The sequence below is a fragment of the Tursiops truncatus genome, chromosome 10 (genome assembly GCF_011762595.2).
Source record: "Tursiops truncatus isolate mTurTru1 chromosome 10, mTurTru1.mat.Y, whole genome shotgun sequence".
Lineage (NCBI taxonomy): Eukaryota > Metazoa > Chordata > Mammalia > Artiodactyla > Delphinidae > Tursiops > Tursiops truncatus.
In genome coordinates, this window is record NC_047043.1 from 28,682,300 (window position 1) to 28,702,501 (window position 20,202).

At 37.5% G+C, this 20,202-nt stretch overlaps 1 protein-coding gene and 1 non-coding gene across 3 annotated transcripts in view; one reads left to right on the forward strand and one right to left on the reverse strand.

Annotated features, from left to right (window-relative positions):
- CYP39A1 (cytochrome P450 family 39 subfamily A member 1) overlaps positions 1-20,202 on the forward strand; it is a 65,103-nt gene that overhangs the window by 9,164 nt on the left and 35,737 nt on the right. The window contains exons 5-8 of one of the 2 annotated variants that reach the window (XM_073810649.1): positions 685-778; positions 2,827-2,907; positions 10,322-10,429; positions 15,717-15,807. In XM_073810649.1, coding sequence (XP_073666750.1) covers positions 685-778; positions 2,827-2,907; positions 10,322-10,429; positions 15,717-15,807 — 374 coding nt within the window. The remainder of the gene's footprint in view (positions 1-684; positions 779-2,826; positions 2,908-10,321; positions 10,430-15,716; positions 15,808-20,202) is intronic. The other variant, XM_019950005.3, reaches the window with a different exon arrangement.
- LOC117314071 (U6 spliceosomal RNA) lies at positions 18,539-18,647 on the reverse strand. Its single transcript, XR_004528752.1, has one exon. It is a non-coding gene; the product is annotated as a U6 spliceosomal RNA (small nuclear RNA).

Consider the following 20,202-nt stretch of genomic DNA (forward strand, 5'->3'; position numbering starts at 1 on the left):
CCAGCAACGGGTCCCTGGGCAAGATTTTGATCCTGCTGTGACTGACAACAGCCAGAGCAAACTTAGACCAAACAAATCATGAGCCCTGTTTTCTCTCTTTTTTTGTTTTTAATAAATTTATTTATTTATCTTTGGCTGTGTTGGGTCGTTGTTGCTGTGCACGGGCTTTCTCTAGTTGCAGTGAGCAGGGGCTACTCTTTGTTGGGGTGTGTGGGCTTATTGCAGTGGATTCTCTTGTTGCGGAGCATGGGCTGTAGGCACGTGGGCATCAGTAGTTGTGGCACGTGGGCTCAGTAGTTGTGACACACGGGCTTAGTTGCTCCGAAACATGTGGGATCTTCCCGGACCAGAGCTCGAACCCATGTCCCCTGCATTGACAGGTGGATCCTTAACCGCTGCGCCACCAGGGAAGTCCCCGAGCCTTGTTTTCTTATTTAGTGCCGGCCCTTTAGGAATGCAAATGTTTATTTGCAAAAGATACTAAAATGTGGCTGCCTTGCCCCCTCAATTTTCCTTGTGGACTAATAAGTCTGAAGGTAGATTTCTCATGAAGTTCCAGCTGAAAATGAAGAAGACATTTGGAGAAATAATTAAAATTCCATAGACATAGTCCCTTTTCTGCTGTGACTTGTTACTCCTAGAGTGCTTTCAAATTAATTTATCCACATATTTTTTCTCACCTAGAAACTGGTCAAAATCCAAAAAGTGGCTTCTAGCACTTTTTGAGAAAAACATTCCAGATATAAAAACATGCAGATCTGCAAAAGATAATTCCCCGGTAAGTATTCCTTAGCTTTTTTTGCTAAAATACCTGAGACGAAAACAGTCATAAACTACAATTGTTAAAAAAATATTTTTGCTAAAAATCATGAGATGTGTTACATAGATACCATTTTTGTGCCAACCACTGTGTTGGATGTTTACATACGTTATTTTATTATTGCATCCTCACAGCAGTGAGGGAGATATTAACCCTATTTTACATAAGAAAAAACTGAGGCTACAGACAACAAAATGACACAACAGCCTGAGGGTTTTTTTAATATTTATCGATTATACAGTTGGTTGTGTCAACAGTCACAGGTGAGAGTTATGGCAAATTAGGCAAAGATAAGAAAGCTCGACAAAGTTGACTTTTTTCTTGAGGCCACCAAGGCTAATTGTTTCTTTCTTCAAATGCAACCAGACAGTGTGGTATAATTTAAAAAGCAACGCACTGGGAGTCACTGTCCTAAGTGTCCTAGATCTGTGGTTCTCTACACGTGGTCCTTAGACCAATGGTACCAACGTCGCCTGGGAAACCACTCAGGGCAAAACGCTAGGAGCCCAGCCATCTGGGGTTTTATACACCTTCCCGATGGTTCTGATGCTTGCTAATGAATGGTTCTCAGCCGTGGCCACTCATTAGAATCTCTGAAAGCTTTTGAAAACTACCTGATTCTCCAGACTCACCGTCTGGAGATTCCTTTTGGCCTGGACTGCCTGGGCTCAAGTCCAGTCACCATTGTGTGACCTTGGGCGTGGTACCTAACCTCTTGGCCTCAGTTTTGTGACCTTGGGCATGGTACCTAACCTCTTGGCCTCAGTTTTATTAACAAATAGTTAATATTTGTAAAGCACTTGAAACATAGTAAAGACCGTGTGAGAGTTTATCATCGTTATCATGGAAGAAATCATTTCATATCTTTTAGCATTGAAAGATGATATCAGACATTTTTGTTTGTTTGCGTTTAGTTATGATAGCAAGTGATAATCACAAACAACTCTGCTTAACACTGGAGAGGAAGATCACCTTAGAAAAAAAGGAATGTGCGAATGTTTGGGGATCTCCCTCTGGAATAAAGGGAATAGAAAGCTAGACTGGAATGCCCTTCACTGACAAACTATGTTTCAGCTAAAGAATCTATTTTATAAATGGATCCAGACAAACACATTTTTGTTTTCATTATTTTCCAGGATTTAGAGGTAAAGCCATGTGTGTATAAAAGCTGTACCCAAATAGATCTGTAATCTATGAGCCTAGAAAACAGGGGTTTTAATGCCCCAGTTAAAACTCCCCGCTGACAATACTTCTAAAATAGCATTTATTTTTCTTACTCTGAAGAAATGAGGCACTTTAATCATAGGTACTCGAACTCCCGCTTTGAATAAAGACAAATTTTGACCTCTGCTGATGCCAATTCAATGTTTATGACCGGGATAGAATTCAGTTTGAACACTCATGAGCTGCGTAACTTCATTTTTTAAAAACTGTTTTGTTTCTGTTTTCCTGCAGCAGTGTTCACACAGAGTTTACGTTTTTATGCCCACAATTTTTTAAAAAATGCAGGCTAAGAAGAAAATAAAAGATTCTGTTGTCTTTTACTGCATGAGTCGATTTCAATGTCCTAGTTAAGCAAAGGACTGGAAGAAGTTTTTTGGTTTTTTGTTTTTTAAGTATTATACACACGTTTTCTCACATCATAACTTTATCACGTTTCAACATGAGTGATTTCTCCCATGTTATTCTAGATATAAATTAAACTAGTATTTTCATTTACAATTAAGACTGCACCACAGAATAGCATATCAAAAGAGTGAAATACATCTATAGGATCTTTCATGAAATATAAACTTTGTACCATAACAACTTGCATTGTAAGTCTGATAGAAACCAGGAGTAAATGAAAATTATACTTCAATTATTTTCAAATCTGGTAATCCATTATTACAGAAACAGTAACAATAAGACATCACTAACGCTTACGGGGTACTTACCCTGTGCCAGGCGTAGTGTTAACACATTCCACAAATTCACTGCTCATTTCTTTTTCGCAACAACTTTAGTACCTGGGAAACTGGGGATTATTAAAACCAGAAAGCCAGGGATCAGAGCGGTTAATCACTTTTGAAACACTACGTGCCTCTGTAAGTAACAGCAACAGCCTCTCGTCATGTATTTTCTTTGAGAGTGATGTAATAGGTATTTTCTGTGTTGTAGGATCTGAAGAAAAACCACTGCGTTCTGGTGCAGCGCAGTTCTCTGAGTCCCTAACCCATGAGAGTTAAGGACTGTGTCTCTAAGGGGCAGCATAGCCTAGTAGCTAAGACTGTGGGCACTGGAGCCAGGGCCAGCCTCGCAGGATTCGAATCCCAGCTCAACCATTGACAAGCTGTATGTCACTAGCAAAGTTCCCTAACCTAATCGTGCTTCCATTTCCTCAAATGTAAAATGGTGACAATAACAGATCTACTCCTTGGAGCTGGGGTGAGGAACGAATGCTTAACTACTTGTGAAGCCCTTAAACAGTACTTGCCTTCCAGAGCAGTGACTGGACTTTAGCTACCATTATTTCTGTTACCTAACTTGAATTAGTTAAGATTCGAAGTGCACAAGTAACTTAGTGAAAATGTTATAATGTCTGAATTTGTTCCTCGTGATGGGGATGACCGTTGGCAAAGGCAAATCTGGGAAGCCTTCCAAGGAAGGAAATGCTTTCATGGAATTTGTGTGATGACTTGAGAGCAGCCATACTAGGTGACCTTGGAGAGGCCCTGATCTGACCTGGCACCGTCCATGTCAAACGTCAGTTCTCTGCATGGTTTTAGAGTATTGCAATATTTATCATATACTGGTTTGGCAATTCCCTTACCCATGATATGTAGGCTGAGAATTTGCATGGCACATGGGGGTAGGGTTTTCTCCTGAATGCTCCAGAGATCTGTGTTGTTTGCATTTTCCTAAGAGCAGATGTTAATTAAAAAAAGAAAAAAATATTTAAAGATAACATTCGTCAAAATGGTAATGTGTACTATGTTTTGTTTTAAGTACTTTATAGGAAGTAACTCATTTAATTCTCACAACAATCCTGTGAGGTAGGGTCCATATTATGACCATTTTACAGATGAGGAAATTGAGACACAGAGAGCTTAAAGTACTTGCCCAAGGTTACCCAGCTATTGAAACCAGGTTCCCATTCCACATGTAAGGATCTTGGAAGTTGCCACTTCATCCTCACACCGAGTAAAAACTTAACAGACTGAAAAATCAACAATTCTTGAAAGAGAGGACACAGAGCAACCTGCTGCCCCCAAGACTAGAGACCAACAGGCAAATACAGGGAGTTGACATTTCCCAGAGCACAGACCTGAGAGTGGAGACTGCCGTGGGAACCTGCGCCAGGGTAGGAAAACCCGAGCTGTAATTAATGAATTGCTAGAGGTTCAGTGCAGACAATTCTCAGAGTTCAAAACTCCATGGGACCTGGGACCCGGTCATAGAAGGACCTCCACAATACTGTGAAACTTACCTCCAGGAGGTGGACCAGTGAAAAATCCCCTAGGGCTTCTGACAGGGGAAGGGGGAAAAGAACAAGTTTGAAATATGCCACAGTGCTCTGTTCTTAACCAGGCCTGCCCTCAGGGGAAAATAGTTAAACAGAACTTAACCTGCTGGAGGATTATCAGAGCCTAACTGACCTGGGGAAGAGGAGTGTCCAGTTGCAGCCACCTCTAGCCATCCTGTCCCACCTAAGGAGGGAGAATAAGACTGAGAAACACTTGTGAAGTTCACAGTCCAGAGGCACAGGCTCATGAAAAGACAGAGATCTAATCATAAGACTTGAATGCTTCCCCTCCCCTCACACCTAACCACCACATTACTAAAGACCTATTTATAGCCATTCCTTTTATCCAGCACAACATGTCTAGCCATCAAGAAAAATTACAAGGCAAAAAGAAACCTCCACAATTTGAAGAGACAAAGCAAGCATCAGAACCATTCATGGCCGGGATATTAGAATTAACAGATTGGGACTTTAAAAAAATATATGATTAATATGCTAATGACTAAATGATAAAGTAGGCAGTATGCAAGAACAGATGGACAATGTAAGCAGAGAGATGGAAATCCTAGGAAAGAACCAAAATGAAATGCTAGACAGAGATTAAAAAAAAACCAAGTGACAGAAATGAAGAATGCTTTTCATGGACTTATTAGTAGCCTGGACACAACTGAAGAAAGAATCTCTGAGCTAGAGGAGATTCAGTCCTTGAAAACCAAAAAGCAAAGAGAACGAAGACATAAAAAACAAAAATAGAACAGAATATTCAAGGACTGTGGGAAAACTACCGAAGATGTAACATTCATGGAATGGGTATACCAGAAAAAGAAGAAAGAGATGGGAACAGGAGAAATACTTGACACAATAATGACTCAGAATTTCTCCCAAATTAATGTCAGACACCAAACCACAGATCTTGGAAGCTCAGAGAACACCAATCAAGTAAACACCAAAAAAACTACACGTCAGCATATCATTTTTAAATTACAGAAAATCAAAGATTTAAAAAATCCTGAAAGAAGCCAGAGGGAGAAAAACAAACAAAAAAACAAAGAAAAAACCCACTATACCTATAGAAGAACAAAGATATGAATTACATCTGACTTGTCCTCAGAAAGCATGCAAGCAAGAAGAGAGTGGAGTGAAATATTTAGTGTTGAGAGAGGAAAAAACATCAACCTAGGACACTGTACTCTGTGAAATTGTCCTTCAGAAGTGAAGGAGAAATAGAGTCTTCTTCAGACAAACAAAAATTGCGGGAATTTTGTTGCCAGTAGACCTGCCTTTTAAGAAATGCTAAAAGAAGTTCTTCAGAGAGAAGGAAAATGATACAGGTCAGAAACTCAGACCTCCATAAAGAAAGAGCGAGCATGAAAGAAGGAATAAGTAAAGGTGAAAAAGAAACTTATTTTTTCTATTCTTAATTGATCTAACAGTTCAGATTGATATCAACTTGATAACAGTTTGTTCAGATAATAAAATAGCAACAATATATTCAATTATATATGCTTATATGTATATTATATGTATATGCATGTGTGTATGTGTACTTATGTGTGCTTATGTATAAGTGAAATGAATGATGGAAATGATACAGGGACAGGAGGGAGGAATTAGGATTATTTTGTTACTAGAAGGTACTTACACTACCTGTGAAGTGGTACAGTATTATTTTAAAATGGACTTGGATTAGTTGTAAATGTATATTACAGACTCTACAGACTCTAATAAAAATAAAAATTGAAGTATAACTTGATATGCTAAGAAAGGAGAGAAAATGGAATCATATAAAATGCTCAATTAAAATCACAAAAGGCAGGAAAATGGTGGAATACAAAAATAAGAACAAAGAATAAGGGCAGCAAATAGAATACAGTAACAAATATGGTAGATACTAATCCAGCTATATCAGTAATCACTTTGAATGTCAGTGGCCTAAATTAAAAGACAGAGATTGTCACAGTGGATCTAAAAACATAACCCAACTATATGTTGTCTACAAGAAACCCACTTTAAATATAAGGACACTTTATATTTAATATAGATTAAAAGTAAACAGATGTAGAAAAACATACCGTGCTAACACCAATCAAAAGAAAGCAGGAGGAGCTGTATTACTTTCAGACAGAGCAGACTTCAAAGGAAAGAAACTTATCAGGCATAATGAAGGACATTACATAATGACAATGAGGTCAGTCCTCCAAGAAGACATAACAATTCTTAATGTGTATGTACCTAGCAACAGAGTGTCAAACTACATGAGAGAAAAACTGATGGAACTTCAAACAGAAATAGATGAATCTACTGTCACAGTTGGAGACTTCAACACCCCTCTCTCAGAAATGGACACATCCAACAGACAGAAATCAACAAGGATATAATTGAACTCAACACCACCATCAATCAACTGGATATAATTAGTTAAGACTACTTAATCCAACAATGGCAGAATACGTATTTTTTTCTCAAGCTTATATGGAATATTCACCAAAATAAACCACATTCTGGGCCATTAAACACACCTTAACAAATTTATTAGAATAGAAATCATATAATGTCTCTTCTCAGCCCACAGTGGAATTAAACTAGAAATCAATAACAGAAAGATAACTGGAAAATCCCAAAATACGTGGAGATTAAACAACACATTTCTAAATAACACGTGGATCAAAGAAGAATTCTCATAAGAAATTAAAATATTTTGAAACAAACTAAAATGAAAAACCAACCTATCAAAATTGTGGGAAGTAGTGAAAACAATGCTTAGAAGGAAATTTATACCTGGAGGTTGAAGCAATCACCAGTGGCCAATGATTTAATCAATCGTGCCTATGTATGAAGCTTTCATAAAAACCCAAAAGGATGGGGTTCAGAGAGCTTCTATGTTGATGAACACTTGGAGATTTGGGGAGAGTGGCATGCTTCAAGCAAGCACAAAAGTTCCTTGGGGGCTTCCCTGGTGGCGCAGTGGTTGAGAGTCCACCTGCTGATGCAGGGGACACGGGTTCGTGCCCGGTCTGGGACGATTGCACATGCTGTGGAGTGGCTGGGCCCGTGGGCCATGGCCGCTGGGCCTGCGCGTCCGGAGCCTGTGCTCCACGGTGGGAGAGGCCACAATGGTGAGAGGCCTGTGTACTGCAAAAAAAAAAAAAAAGAAGAAAAAAAAGAAAAGAAGTTCCTTGGCCTTTACCCCTACCTTGCCCTATACATCTCTTCCAGCTGAATGTTCATCTGTAGGCTTTATCGCATCCTTTTATAATAAACCAGTAATCTAATAAGTAAAATGTTTCAGTTCGGTGAGCAGCTCTAGCAAATTAATCAAATCTGAGGAGGGGGTTCATGGGAACCTCTGATTTATATAGCCAGTCAGTTAGAAGTACAGGTAACAACTTGGACTTGCAACTGGCATCTGAAATCCAAGGAGGGGGTCTGTGTAACTTCCAAGCCTTAGCCAGTTAGTCAGAAGCACAGGCAATAACCCGGGCTTGCAGCTGACATCTGAAGAGCAGGGCAGAGTCTTGTGGGACTATACCCTTAGCCTGTGGAACATGATGCTATCTTTGGGTAAATAGTGTTATAATTGAGCTGAATTATAAGACACCCAGATGATGAACCAAGCATTGTTTGTGGTGTGTAGAACCCCCCTCACACACATTGGAAATTGGTACCAGAACCCCTTTAGCAAGGATGTCCCCTCCCACCACTCTTTTTCAACATAGTACTGGAAGTCCTTGCTAATGCAATAAGGCAAGAAAAGGAAATAAAAATTATACAGATTGAAAGGGAAGACATAAAACTGTCTTTGCTTGCAGATGATGTGAACATATGTAGAGAAAATCCAAAAGAATCAACCAAAAAACTACTGGAACTAGTGAGTGATTTTAGCAAGGTCGTAGGATACCAAGTTAATACACAAAAGTTAATTGCTTTCCTACATGCCAACAATGAATAAGTGGAATGTGAAATTAAAAACACAATACCCTTTACATTAGCATTCCCAAAAATGAAATACTTACATATATATAAAACAAAACAAGATCTATATGAGGAAAACTGCACAACTACAAAACTCTGAGGAACAAAGTCAAAGAACTAAATATATGGGAATATATTCCATGTTCATGGATAGGAAGACAATATTGTCAAGATGTCAGTTCTTCCCAACCTGATGTATAGATTCAATGCAATCCCCAATAAAAAAACCCCAGCAAGTTATAAAATTTTATGGATTCTAAAATTTGTATGGAGAGGCAGAAGACCCAGAATCACCAACACAATGTTGAAGGAAAAGAGCAAAGTTCTTCAAAGAAGTGATGCTATCCAACTTCAAGATTTACTGTAAAGCTTCAGTAATCAAGATAATGTGGTACTGGAAAAGAATAGACAAATAAATTAATGGAACAGAATAGAGAGCCCAGAAAGAGACCCCATTAAATATAGTCAACTGATCTTTGACAAAGGAGCAAAGGCAATATAATGAAACAAAGATAGACTTTTCAACAAATAGTGCAGAAACAACTGGACATTCACATGCAAAAAACTTAGTTGATCTTGGGTGTGGCGATGCCTACTTAGATATAACACTGCAGACACAATTCATAAACGAAACTATTAAGCTGGATTTCATTAAAATTAAGCTGCTCTGTGAAAAGACAATATCAGGAGAATTAGAAGACAAGTCACAAACTGAGAGAGAGTATTGGCAAAATAAAGGACTATTATCCAAAATATACAAAGAACACTTAAAATTCAACAATAGGAAAACAAACAACCCAATGGAAAAACAGACCAAAAATAGACCTTGAGAGACACCTCACCCAAGAAGATATATAGATGGCAAATAAGCATATGAGAACATGCTCCACATCACATGTCATCAGAGAAATGCAAATTAAAACAATGAGATACCACTACTCACCTATTAGAATGGCCAGAATCTGGAACACAGACAATACCAAATGCTGACAAGGTTGTAGAACAACAGGAACTCTCATTCATTGCTGGTGGGAATGCAAAATGGTATAGACTTTTTGGAGGTTTCTTACAAAATGAAACATACTCTTACCATACAGTCCAGCAATTGTGCTCCTTGTATTTGCCCAAATGGTTTGAAAACTTACACCCACACGAAAACCTACATATGGATGTTTATAACAGCTTTATTCATAATTGCCAAAACTTGGATGCAACCAAGATGCCCTTCAGTAGGTAAATGGGTGAATAAGCTATGGTACATCCAAAGAATAGAGTATTAGCGCTAAAAAGAAATGAGCTATCAAGCCATGAGAAGACATGGAGGAACCATAAATGCCTATTACTAAGTGAAAGAAGCCAATATGAGAAGGCTGCATACTGTATGATTCCAACTATGTGAAATTTTGGAAAAGGCAAAACTATGAAGAAAGTAAAAAGATCAGTGGTTGTTAGGGGGTGGGGAGAGATGAATAGGCAGAGCATAGAGGATTTTTTAGGGCTATGAAAATACTCTGTATGACATTATAATGATAATAGATATCATTATGCATTTGTCCAAACCCATAGAGTTTATAACACCAAGAGTGACTCCTAAGGTAAACTGTGCACTTTAGATGACTATGATGTATCAAAATCGCTTCTTCCTTGGTCAAAAATGTCCCGTTCTGGTGAGTGATGTTGATAATGAGGAAGGCTATGCTTGGGTGGGGGTAAAGTTTGTATGGGAAATCTCTGTACTTTCCTCTCAATTTTCTTGTAAACCTAAAACAGCTCTAAAAAATAAGTCTTAAAAAATTAAGCCAGGATTTGAACCAATGCAGTAAGAGCATTGAACCCCAGAGTCCCTACTCCCAATTACTATACTACCAGTAAGTATGTAAATCCCTTAGCATGCCTGAGATCACAAACCTAAGAATGGCAAAAATAGTATCTTTCAGATTAAAGAAAAATGCATGATCTTTGTTTATTAACATCAATCTTTGTCACATAGCTCTGGTTTGACAATATTTATTTCTTTTAAACAGACAGTAATGCAGGCTCTGCTGGATCTCCTAGAGATGGAAACAAATGAACAGAAGAGTCCCAATTATGGGCTCTTACTACTTTGGGCTTCTCTGTCCAATGCTGTCCCTGTAAGTATATTAGTAAAGGAAGGATTGCATTTCTGTCTACTGTACTTTCAGTTTTTCCCTTCATTTTTCTTTCTGTTTTTTTTTTTTTAATTCTTTTCACTTCTTATCATGGGGAAGAAAAATACTGTAATGGATTTGGTTGTGAGATAGAAAAACAAAACTGAATGCCTAAGGAAATCTGATAAGATCACAAAGGAGGCAAAGCAGAGACCTGAAGTGAATTCTGCCCTTTGAAAGGCAGCATGTAACAGGTGAAGGCAAACATTTGCACTTTGGGGTCAGTTGTGACAACACCTGTATATGCAGCACTTTCTGTACTTTCCATGTCAGTCAACATGCTTAGTATTGGTGCTGCAAAGATAAGTAAGTCTTGACCCCAGACATTTACTGGGGAGAGAGTAGGTAAACGGATAGTTCAATTAGAATTGGGCTTGAATCCAGATATCCCAGCCATAGCCATAGAATCTCATGGAGGTAACGAACACGCTGAGCCTCCATTTCCTTATTGGTAAAAAAGGGATCATAAGACTCCTAGTATGGTCTGAGACTCGGGTACTTAATAAACGGTAACGCTCATTTCTCTGCGAGATTGTTGTGAGGATTTAGCGAGATAAGCCCAGCTGCCACCCAGTGCTCATGAGTTCTTTGTCGACCCCTGAACCCGTTCTCCTTCTATGCACCATTCCTGTTTGCATTGCTTGGCATCGTGGTCCTGTAAGCTTCCCCATGAATGGAGCTGGTGACACTGGAACTCACGATACTTCTAAAGAGAGCAGGGATTTTTGAACTGGTTGTTTTTTTTTAAGCTGTTATGAACTAGAATACAGCCACGAGGTTTGTCTAGCACTTCATGTTCGATGCACAGCAGTTTCCTGCATCAGGAGGATTTCCTATCAGCTTAAGCTGCACTTAAATTATTTGAGAGATTAAAGGGTCAACTTTTTATGTATTTGTTTTCTACTAAATAAGAACTTTCAACCTATCTGTAATGATAAAGGTATTCATTTTTTCTTTTTTCTTTCTAACAAATAGAAATAAGATGTGTTAAGTATTATTTGTTTCTCCTTCCTCTTATAAAGGTTGTAGAGGGCTTTCTAAGTACTGATACTCTAGTTGTCTTTAACCCATTATACACTAACTGGGTAACAGAGCAGAAATAGAAATTCTGGCTTCTCTGCTCAAATGTGTGTCAGCCACTAAAATACGTATTTCATCTGGCATGGGCAAATAAAAGTAGTCTAACACTTTCCTCTTCTTAGGTATCTCTAATATTATTCTCTGATTTTTCCTTATACAGTTTTCTTGGAAACTGATTAAGCTAGAGCAAAATTAAAAGGCAAATATCAAAACAACTCCCAAAGCAGCAACAAAACAGCCACTCCTGTCACAGGATTAATTTTCAACAACTCATTAGAAAGACCCCCCCCCCCACACACAGAAGAAAGGGACACAAAGCCTCATTGATCTGACTCAGGGGGAGTCAGATTTTTGGAATTTGTTCCTGGCACTGGTGTGAAAGAATTTAAGTCAATTGCAGAAAGCAAGTGTCTGATGATCAGCAGAAGTTCCATCCTGCTGGCTCTTGTTGGCACTAAGAGGCAGCTGGTGTGTGGGCAGAGACCCTGGACTGGCTTTAGAGTCAGGTCCAAAGGCAGATCCCACGGCTGGGTGACAATGGGCCAAGTGTTTCACTGTGACCCTCAGTGTCCTTATCTGTAAAATAGCATGAATGTTATCTACCTCATAGGATACTATGAGGATTATATTTTTAAGAAGTGGAAAGGGGCTAACAGTCCCTGGCTCAATAAATGTTAGCTTTCTTCTCTTATAAAAAGTAACACCATGGTTTCAATCAGTCATTTCTTTCAATGGCCCACTAATAATGAACTGCCTTGGCTTCCAAAACTTGACCTCTCAAATGCCCAAGGGTGGGAGTGGCCACTGCTGTCCTGGCTTTTGTGATCTCCCGAGGCGGCCAGGAGAGCTGCCAGAAGCCCTGCCAGGGGCCTGTGCTTTCCTGGTGCCTAGATCATTCTCTTCTACTCTGTGCTCTGTCTCTAGGACCACGGAACTCAGAGCTCAGGCTTCAGACAGGCTTGGTACAAGGCACCAGGAAGCCCTGTTATGAGACCAAAGTCTAGGTGAATTTCGGTGGACTGGCCCAAGATATTAACCATGATTTATGAAATTATTTCTATGGGAAAACCATTTCCAAGTCCCAAGAAATTCCTGGCTGCCAAATGTACTTTTTAAGAAAACTTTTCCAAACGAACCTCAAATCTGACGTTTTACCTTTTTAATCTGCTTCTCTGAAGCTCTTTCTAAACACTTTCAGTAGTGACTTCCCCACCTCACTCTCAATTCCCGCAGCATTTATTGGTTACTCTTTTATATGCCTTTCTTTTCTTTTTAAAAGAGTAATTTTTTAATTAAAAATTTTAAGTAGAATATAATATAGATTTTTAGAAGAGAGATCTGTTAAGAGGCATCAAACAGTAACTAACACCATTGCACAACCATTTATAGTTTAACTGAATTCCTTGAGTTTGCTTTAAAATAAGGTATTACCCAATTTTAGTGAATCTCTAAAACTCTAATTAACCACGTAAAACTCTAAACCCCTCTTTTGTGTAACTGAAAAATCTATGTACTATCACTAAGATATATATTTTCCCCAACATGAACTCTTGAGTCTTTAAATAACGAGGTCCTACTGTATATCACAGGGAACTATATTCAATATCCTGTAGTAAACCATAATGGAAAAGAATATGATAAAGAATATATATATAAAAAACTAAATCACTTTGCTGTAGAGCAGAAATTAACACGTTATAAATCAACTAAGCTTCAATAAAGTAAGTTAAAAAAATGATGGATTGAGTATGGAGTGCTTATTAATTAAATCCAATAATTCAGCACTTCCATCTCTAGAGTGTATAGAAGGGGCCCACGTGGGGAGACATGTTGAAGAGAGCTGTCTGAGCATGTTTCCTCTGTAAAAATGAACTAGTTGATCTCTAGGGTAAGCCTTTCCTAATCTGGAAAATGCCACAGAAAGTGGATCTTGGGATAGAGGCCTCAGTTCTCCTGTTCACTTTGTTTATGTAAACAGCACCATGTTTATGCCCACAGTATCAGTTTACTGTCATAAAGGGGAAAACAATGAGTAGTATTGAATTTGGCTTTGTCCAAGCACTTCCTTTCAGACCGTTGTTCTTCCTCTTTTGACCACAGGGGGGAGTATTGGGATCATTTAAAGGTGTTTAACAGTCCCTCACAAGAGACAGAAAGACTTAAGTAACACAGTGTTGTCTGAGTCTTTTCAGGATTGGTTTTCCTAAGATTAAATTTCTTTCACAATATGTGTTTACAGAAAGCAGATGAAAGGGACCCAATCTTCTTTTAATGATTTGATACGTTTCCTTTAATGTGTAACCTAAAAATAGAAGCAAAAATATCTACCTGAATTAATGGAAAATTAATTTTTTTTAGTTGAAGTATAGTTTATTTACTCTATTGTGTTAGTTTCAGGTGTACAGCATAGTGATTCAGTATTTTTTCAGCTTATACTTCATTATAGGTTATTACAAGATAATGAGTATAATTTCCTATGCTGTACAGTACATCCTTGTTGCTTATCTATCTTATACATAGTAGTTTATATCTGTTAATCCCATACTCCTAATTTATCCTTCCCCACTTCTCTCTCCTTTTGTTAACCACAATTTTGTTTTCTATATCTGTGAGCCTGTTTCTGTTTTGCATGTACATTCATTTGTATTATTTTTTAGATTCCACATGTAAGTGGTATACAATATTTGCCTTTTTCTGTCTGACTTATTTCACTAAGCATACTGTTCTCTGGGTCCATCCACATTGCTGCAAATGGCAGTATTTCATTCTTTTTTATGGCTGAGTAATAGTCCATTGTATATATGTACCACATCTTCTTAATCCAATCATCTGTTGATGGACGCTTGAGTTGCTTCCGTGTCTTGGCTACTATAAGTAGTGCTGCTGTGAACACTGGGGTACATGTATTTTTTTTTGAATTAGTATTTTCATTTTTTCAGGATATATACCCAGGAATAAAATTGCTGGATCATATGGTAGTTCTATTTTTAGTTTTGCTTTTTTTTTTTTTTTTTTGCGGTACGTGGGCCTCTCACTGTTGTGGCCTCTCCTGTTGCAGAGCACAGGCTCCGGACGCACAGGCTCAGCGGCCATGGCTCACGGGCCCAGCCGCTCCGCGGCATGTGGGACCTTCCTGGACTGGGGCACAAACCCGTGTCCCCTGCATCGGCAGGCGGACTCTCAACCACTGCACCACCAGGGAAGCCCCCTATTTTTAGTTTTTTAAGGAACCTCCATAATGTTTTCCATAGTGGCTGCACCAATTTACATTCCCAGCAACAGTGCGCAAGAGTTCCGTTTTCTCCACATCCTCACCAACATTTGTAATCTGTAGACTTTTTGATGATAGCCATTCTGACAGGTGTGAGGTGATACTTCATTGTGGTTTTGATTTGCATTTCTCAAGTAATTAGAGATATTGAGCATCTCTTCATGTGCCTGTTAGCCATCTGTATGTCTTTGATGTTTAGCAGTGTAATATTATCTTATAATACCACAATGAGGAAAGATATGAAATAATTTTGTTTGGTCTAGAGTGAGAACTTGCAAACATACTATGTTCAGTAATACCCTATAAACTTGCAAGCACCCTTTTTCAATAGGGTATGAAAGGACCCTAGTTTTGATATAAGTACTCTCATAATTTAGTTGATAAGATTTTAGATATAGTTTCTGGGGCTTATTTAAAATTACCATGTTTCATTTGCAGAATATATGATTTGCTAATTTATTTATACTTCAAGGAATTACATCTTGAAAAATGCCTTTGTTTTGGACTAACATTCTTAAGTGTCATAATTTGTTGCTCCTAAATTTCTAATATGTGCTTATATAATATTTTATGTTGTATATTAGTACAATAAAACACCCTGCTTTTCCCATTTTTTTTAGTGAAAATAGTTTACTCTATATAACCAATATTGTGAAACTATAGTGGCAGAATAAAATCATAACTTTGACCCCTTAGAGATACGTAACATCTCTTTTGTTCATAAAATCTAGTTGTTTTCAAAGATACTCTACTAACATGCTTTTAAGTTTAGTTTAAATATCTCCTTGTTTCTTTTAAATGTTTGTGGCTAATACTATGTATGCTTTTGTTCACGTTCAAAGAAGGTTGTATGTTTTGACATATGTTTTTCTTTTTAAGGTTGCATTTTGGACATTTGCATTTGTCCTCTCTCATCCCAATATCCACAGGACCATTGTGGAAGGCATATCATCCGTGTTTGGCACAGCAGGTACTAAAACTGAATTAAATTGCATTCTTGAAGAGATATCTAATAATGTGTGCTTGTCACACATTATGGGCAAAGTTAAATGCCCATAATTTAATAGAATTTCAAAGTAGTCCAAATTGAACATAATTTGTTATGTGCTTCAGGATATAAATTGATCAGGTAGGATCCTAGAATTTAATTACTGTCAAGGATTTTAGAAGCCACCTGGACCAACTCCCTTATTTTCCAAATGATGAAACAGAGATCGTGACTTGCCTAAATTCCCTATTTAAACATAAGTGTATAACGCACCAAGGGGCTAATCCCTTAGCCCCTTGCCTCAATTGAACTACAAGTCATAGTTTTGGAATTCAGGGTTTTCCAGATTTTATAAAAGTAATGTGGTACATATTCCATGTACTGCTTAACAGTATTAATGGGATATGGATGTCAGGTAAGGCTACAGCACCAAAGGAATTATTTTCAAAGTTACAGTTTTTAGAGGTTGAGTGGGTTAGAACTGCAGGTAGAGATTGCTACCTTGCCCTTTTTGGTCCAGATTTGGGCTCATCCGTTATCGTCAGTTTTAAAAAGCAGAAATAAGCTTGAATGGAGACGTTTCCGCTAGTTTATTCAGCATAAATTGGCCTGTTTGGGAGTAGATTTTTTTTAAACGCTTTAATATGTCAAATTATATATTCTGATGTAAAAAAATAATAAATGACTTGGTTTTCTTGGAAGAACACAATATAACAGTAAGACAAAAGACCGTGATGCCAATGAACAATTATCACTCCTCTCCTTCGTGATTGTTAATATTGGATTTTTCAATTTATTTTGACTGCTTCTTATTGAGTTAAACCAAAAATCAAATTGGCTTGGCCAACATGGATATTGAAGCCATACTGTCTCTGAGCCTTGAGTGTGAATCACCAGATGCTAGGTCGTATTTCACAGAAACGGTGAGCATTAGAATCACTGAGTACCAACAGTGCTAACAAGTGAGATTCTGGAGATACACTGGTGGATGTAAGAGAAGGTGACCTGCCTATATGGAGCTTACGTCTACAAAGCTAATGGAAATGTGCCTGCCTGCGTGTCTACAAATGACAAAGGGAACGTGTTCTTGATCATCACATGCTCTATCTTAGCAGAGTCTGCTCCTGACATAGGGTTCTCCAAATTCCTGGTCTTTAAGAAATAAAAAGGTAGTGATGGGGATGGTTGGGGTAATATGGGGAGCCTATCTGACCCAAAGGCCACAACAGAAGCCTTACCTTAATTGAAATTTCTACTGTGCTTGAATGTTGAACTCTTGAACACAGTTCTAGTGGAGGAAGACAAAACTTTTCCCCTTTTTCTATATTCTTGTTTATTTTCAGAACCTGTTGTTCTCCTCTGACAGAAAAATTCTCCTTCAAGTAGTAGTACCGGTGTACTAGCTATAGTATATCAGTGCTTTCAGTTTATAAAAGATCAAGCGTTTTTTCCCTGCTTATACAGAAGCAGTTCAGATCAATTGAAGCATAAGATGTAGCAGCTCAAGAATTTAGATATTGTGAGTGAAGGCCACAGATCTTTGGAGGTTGATATCAAGGGAGATACCCATGTGCCCATACAAAGGATCCTGTCAAAGGAAGGACATTAAAGTGCATGAAATAAGAATCAGACTGAGTATGGCATTTCTCCCATTCTTTTGCTCTTTTCTTTGCTTTTTTTTTTTTAAAGTTTATTTATTTGGCTGCACCAGGTCTTAGTTCCAGCATGCAGGATCTAGTTCCCTCACCAGGGATTGAACCAGGGCCTTTTGCATTGGGAGCGTGGAGTCTTAACAACTGGACCACCAGGGAAGTCCCTATAATGCTCTTTTCTATTACAAGATTACCTTTTCCTTCTTTGAAGACGCTTTTAGTGAACTTCTAACTCAGCATCTCTCTAGCCTCAATACTCACCGCTAGAGCCCATCCCGGACACTTTGCCCAACTTCCTTATAAAATAAGTCTGAGGGTGAAAGCTGCTGTTGAATACTTGGTCTTTTGTATCTGGCTTCTTTCACTTAGTATAATATTATATTTTGTATGTTGATGTTTTAAGTTAGTTGATTTTCAGATGTTGAACCCCCTTGCGTTCCTGAGATAAATTTTTAGTTATGGTGTGTAATTCATATAAAACATATGACTTTATATACGTTGCTGGATTCAGTTTGTTGAGGAAGTTTGCATCTATATTAATAAGATATATTGATTTATAGTTTTCTTTCTTGTGATATCTTTGTCTGGTTTTGGTATCAGAATAATTTTGACTTTATAGAATGACTTCAGAAGTATTTCCCTCCTCTTTTATTTTTTGGAAGAGTTTGTGAAGGATTGATGTTAATTCTTCTGTAACCATATGGTAGAATTCACCAGTGAAGTGATCTGGTCCAGAAATTTTCTTTTTTGAGAAGTTTTTGATTACTTCAATCTCTCCACTTGTTACAGGTCTGTCCAGATTATCTATTTCTTCTTTTTTAAATTTGAGGTATAATTGACATACAATATCCTATTCGTTTTTGATGTACAACATAATGATTTGATATATGTATATATCGGGAAATGGTTACCACAATAAATTTAGGTAACATCCATCACCACACATAGTTACAATATTTTTCTTGTGATGAGAACTTTGAAGATCTACTATCTTACCAACTTTCAAATATATAATACAGTATTATTAACTATAGTCACAATGCTGTACATTACATCACCAGAAGAATATGGAATGCTTCACAAATTTTAGTGTCATCCTTGCACAGGGGCCATGTTAATCTTCCCTGTATCTTTGCAATCTGCTGAAGTGAGAACTATATATTGCTTCTTGAGTCAGTTTTGGAGTTTGTGTCTTTTTAGGAGTTTATCCATTTCATGTAGGTTATTTAACTTGTTGGCATACAACTGTTCCTAGTTTTCCCCATAATCTTCTTTATTTCTGTAAGCTCACTAGGAAAACATCTCCCTCATTCTTAATTTTAGTAATTTATGTCCTCTTTCTTTTTCTCTTGGTCAGTGTAGCTAACGGGTTATCAATTTTGTTTTCAAAGAACTAACAGTTGATTTTATTGATTTGTTTGATCTTATTTTTTCTATTGATTTTCTGTTCTCTATTTCATTTATTTCTGTTCCAATCTTTATTATTTATAATTTCTATCTCCTTATCGATATTCTCTAGTTCTTTAGACATGGTTAATTATTTGAATATATTTGAAATATCTGATTTATAAGTGTTTCTTTAGTAAATCCAATGTCTGAGTTGCTTCAGGGATAGTTTCTATTGAGTGCTTTTTCCCTGTGTGGACTATATGTCCTTGTTGCATGTCATATTTCATATTTTTTGTCATGTGTCTTACAATTTTTAAATTTTGTCCAATTTAAAGCTGGACATTTAAAATAATATAATGTGGTAATTCTGGAAATCAGATTCTCCTCTCTGCTCAGGGTTTCTTATTATTGCTGTTTGTTGTTCTTGCTTGTTTGTTTGTTTACATAAGTAAATTCCAAAAATATTTGATGTTGATAAATGCTATGTGAAAAAGAAAACAGAGCAGATTAGGGAGGATCAAGGGTGCCAGAAATGGGGGGAAAGTGGTAGGTTTAAATAGTTGGATCAGAGTTGACCTTCCTGGAAAGGTGATGTTGAGCAAGGACTTGAAGATGGTTAGGCGTTAGAAAACACATATCTAGAGGAAGAGCTGGTTTGAGTTAGAGACTGCAGGTGTGGCCTCACTGTGTTCTCACAGAATTCTCACAGGCATTAACATTTGGGTCCTATTTGGACTGTGTTTTCAAGCAATTTTCTTTTCTAATTTAGGATTCCCACTGTGAGTATCTGCCCACCAGCAGAAGGTCATTCGAACTTAAAAACAAACAAAAACAAATAAAAATGCATTTAAATTTTTAAACTGGTTGCATTTGGCCCTTTTCACCTTCTTGTGTTAATTTAGGGTAGCATATACAGCACACTTGTTTGTTTTTGTGTTGTTTTTTTTTTTTGCATGTGTGTATTGTTTTTGGTTTTTAGTGGCGATTCAGTTTTATTGCACGTTTATTTAAGGGAAAAATTAGTAAATTTTTTTCTGTTAATTTACAAGGAATCAGGTTAGTTAACAGAAATGCACCTGCATAGAAACAATTCCTATCTTACATAAAATCATGATTTGTGGATCATAAAAGACACACTACAAAATTTTCCCTGGATAAAAGTCAGAAATTTGATTCATGACTTTCAATCCTGTCACTCACTAATTGTGTGATTTGGGATAAAAGAGAAAATTTACTCAGAGCCAACCAATAACGTTTCTTGACACCACTGTGTTCTGATTTAGCAGCAATCCCGCCTGGGGACAGACCAACACTGTCAAGTGACCAGATGCTATTA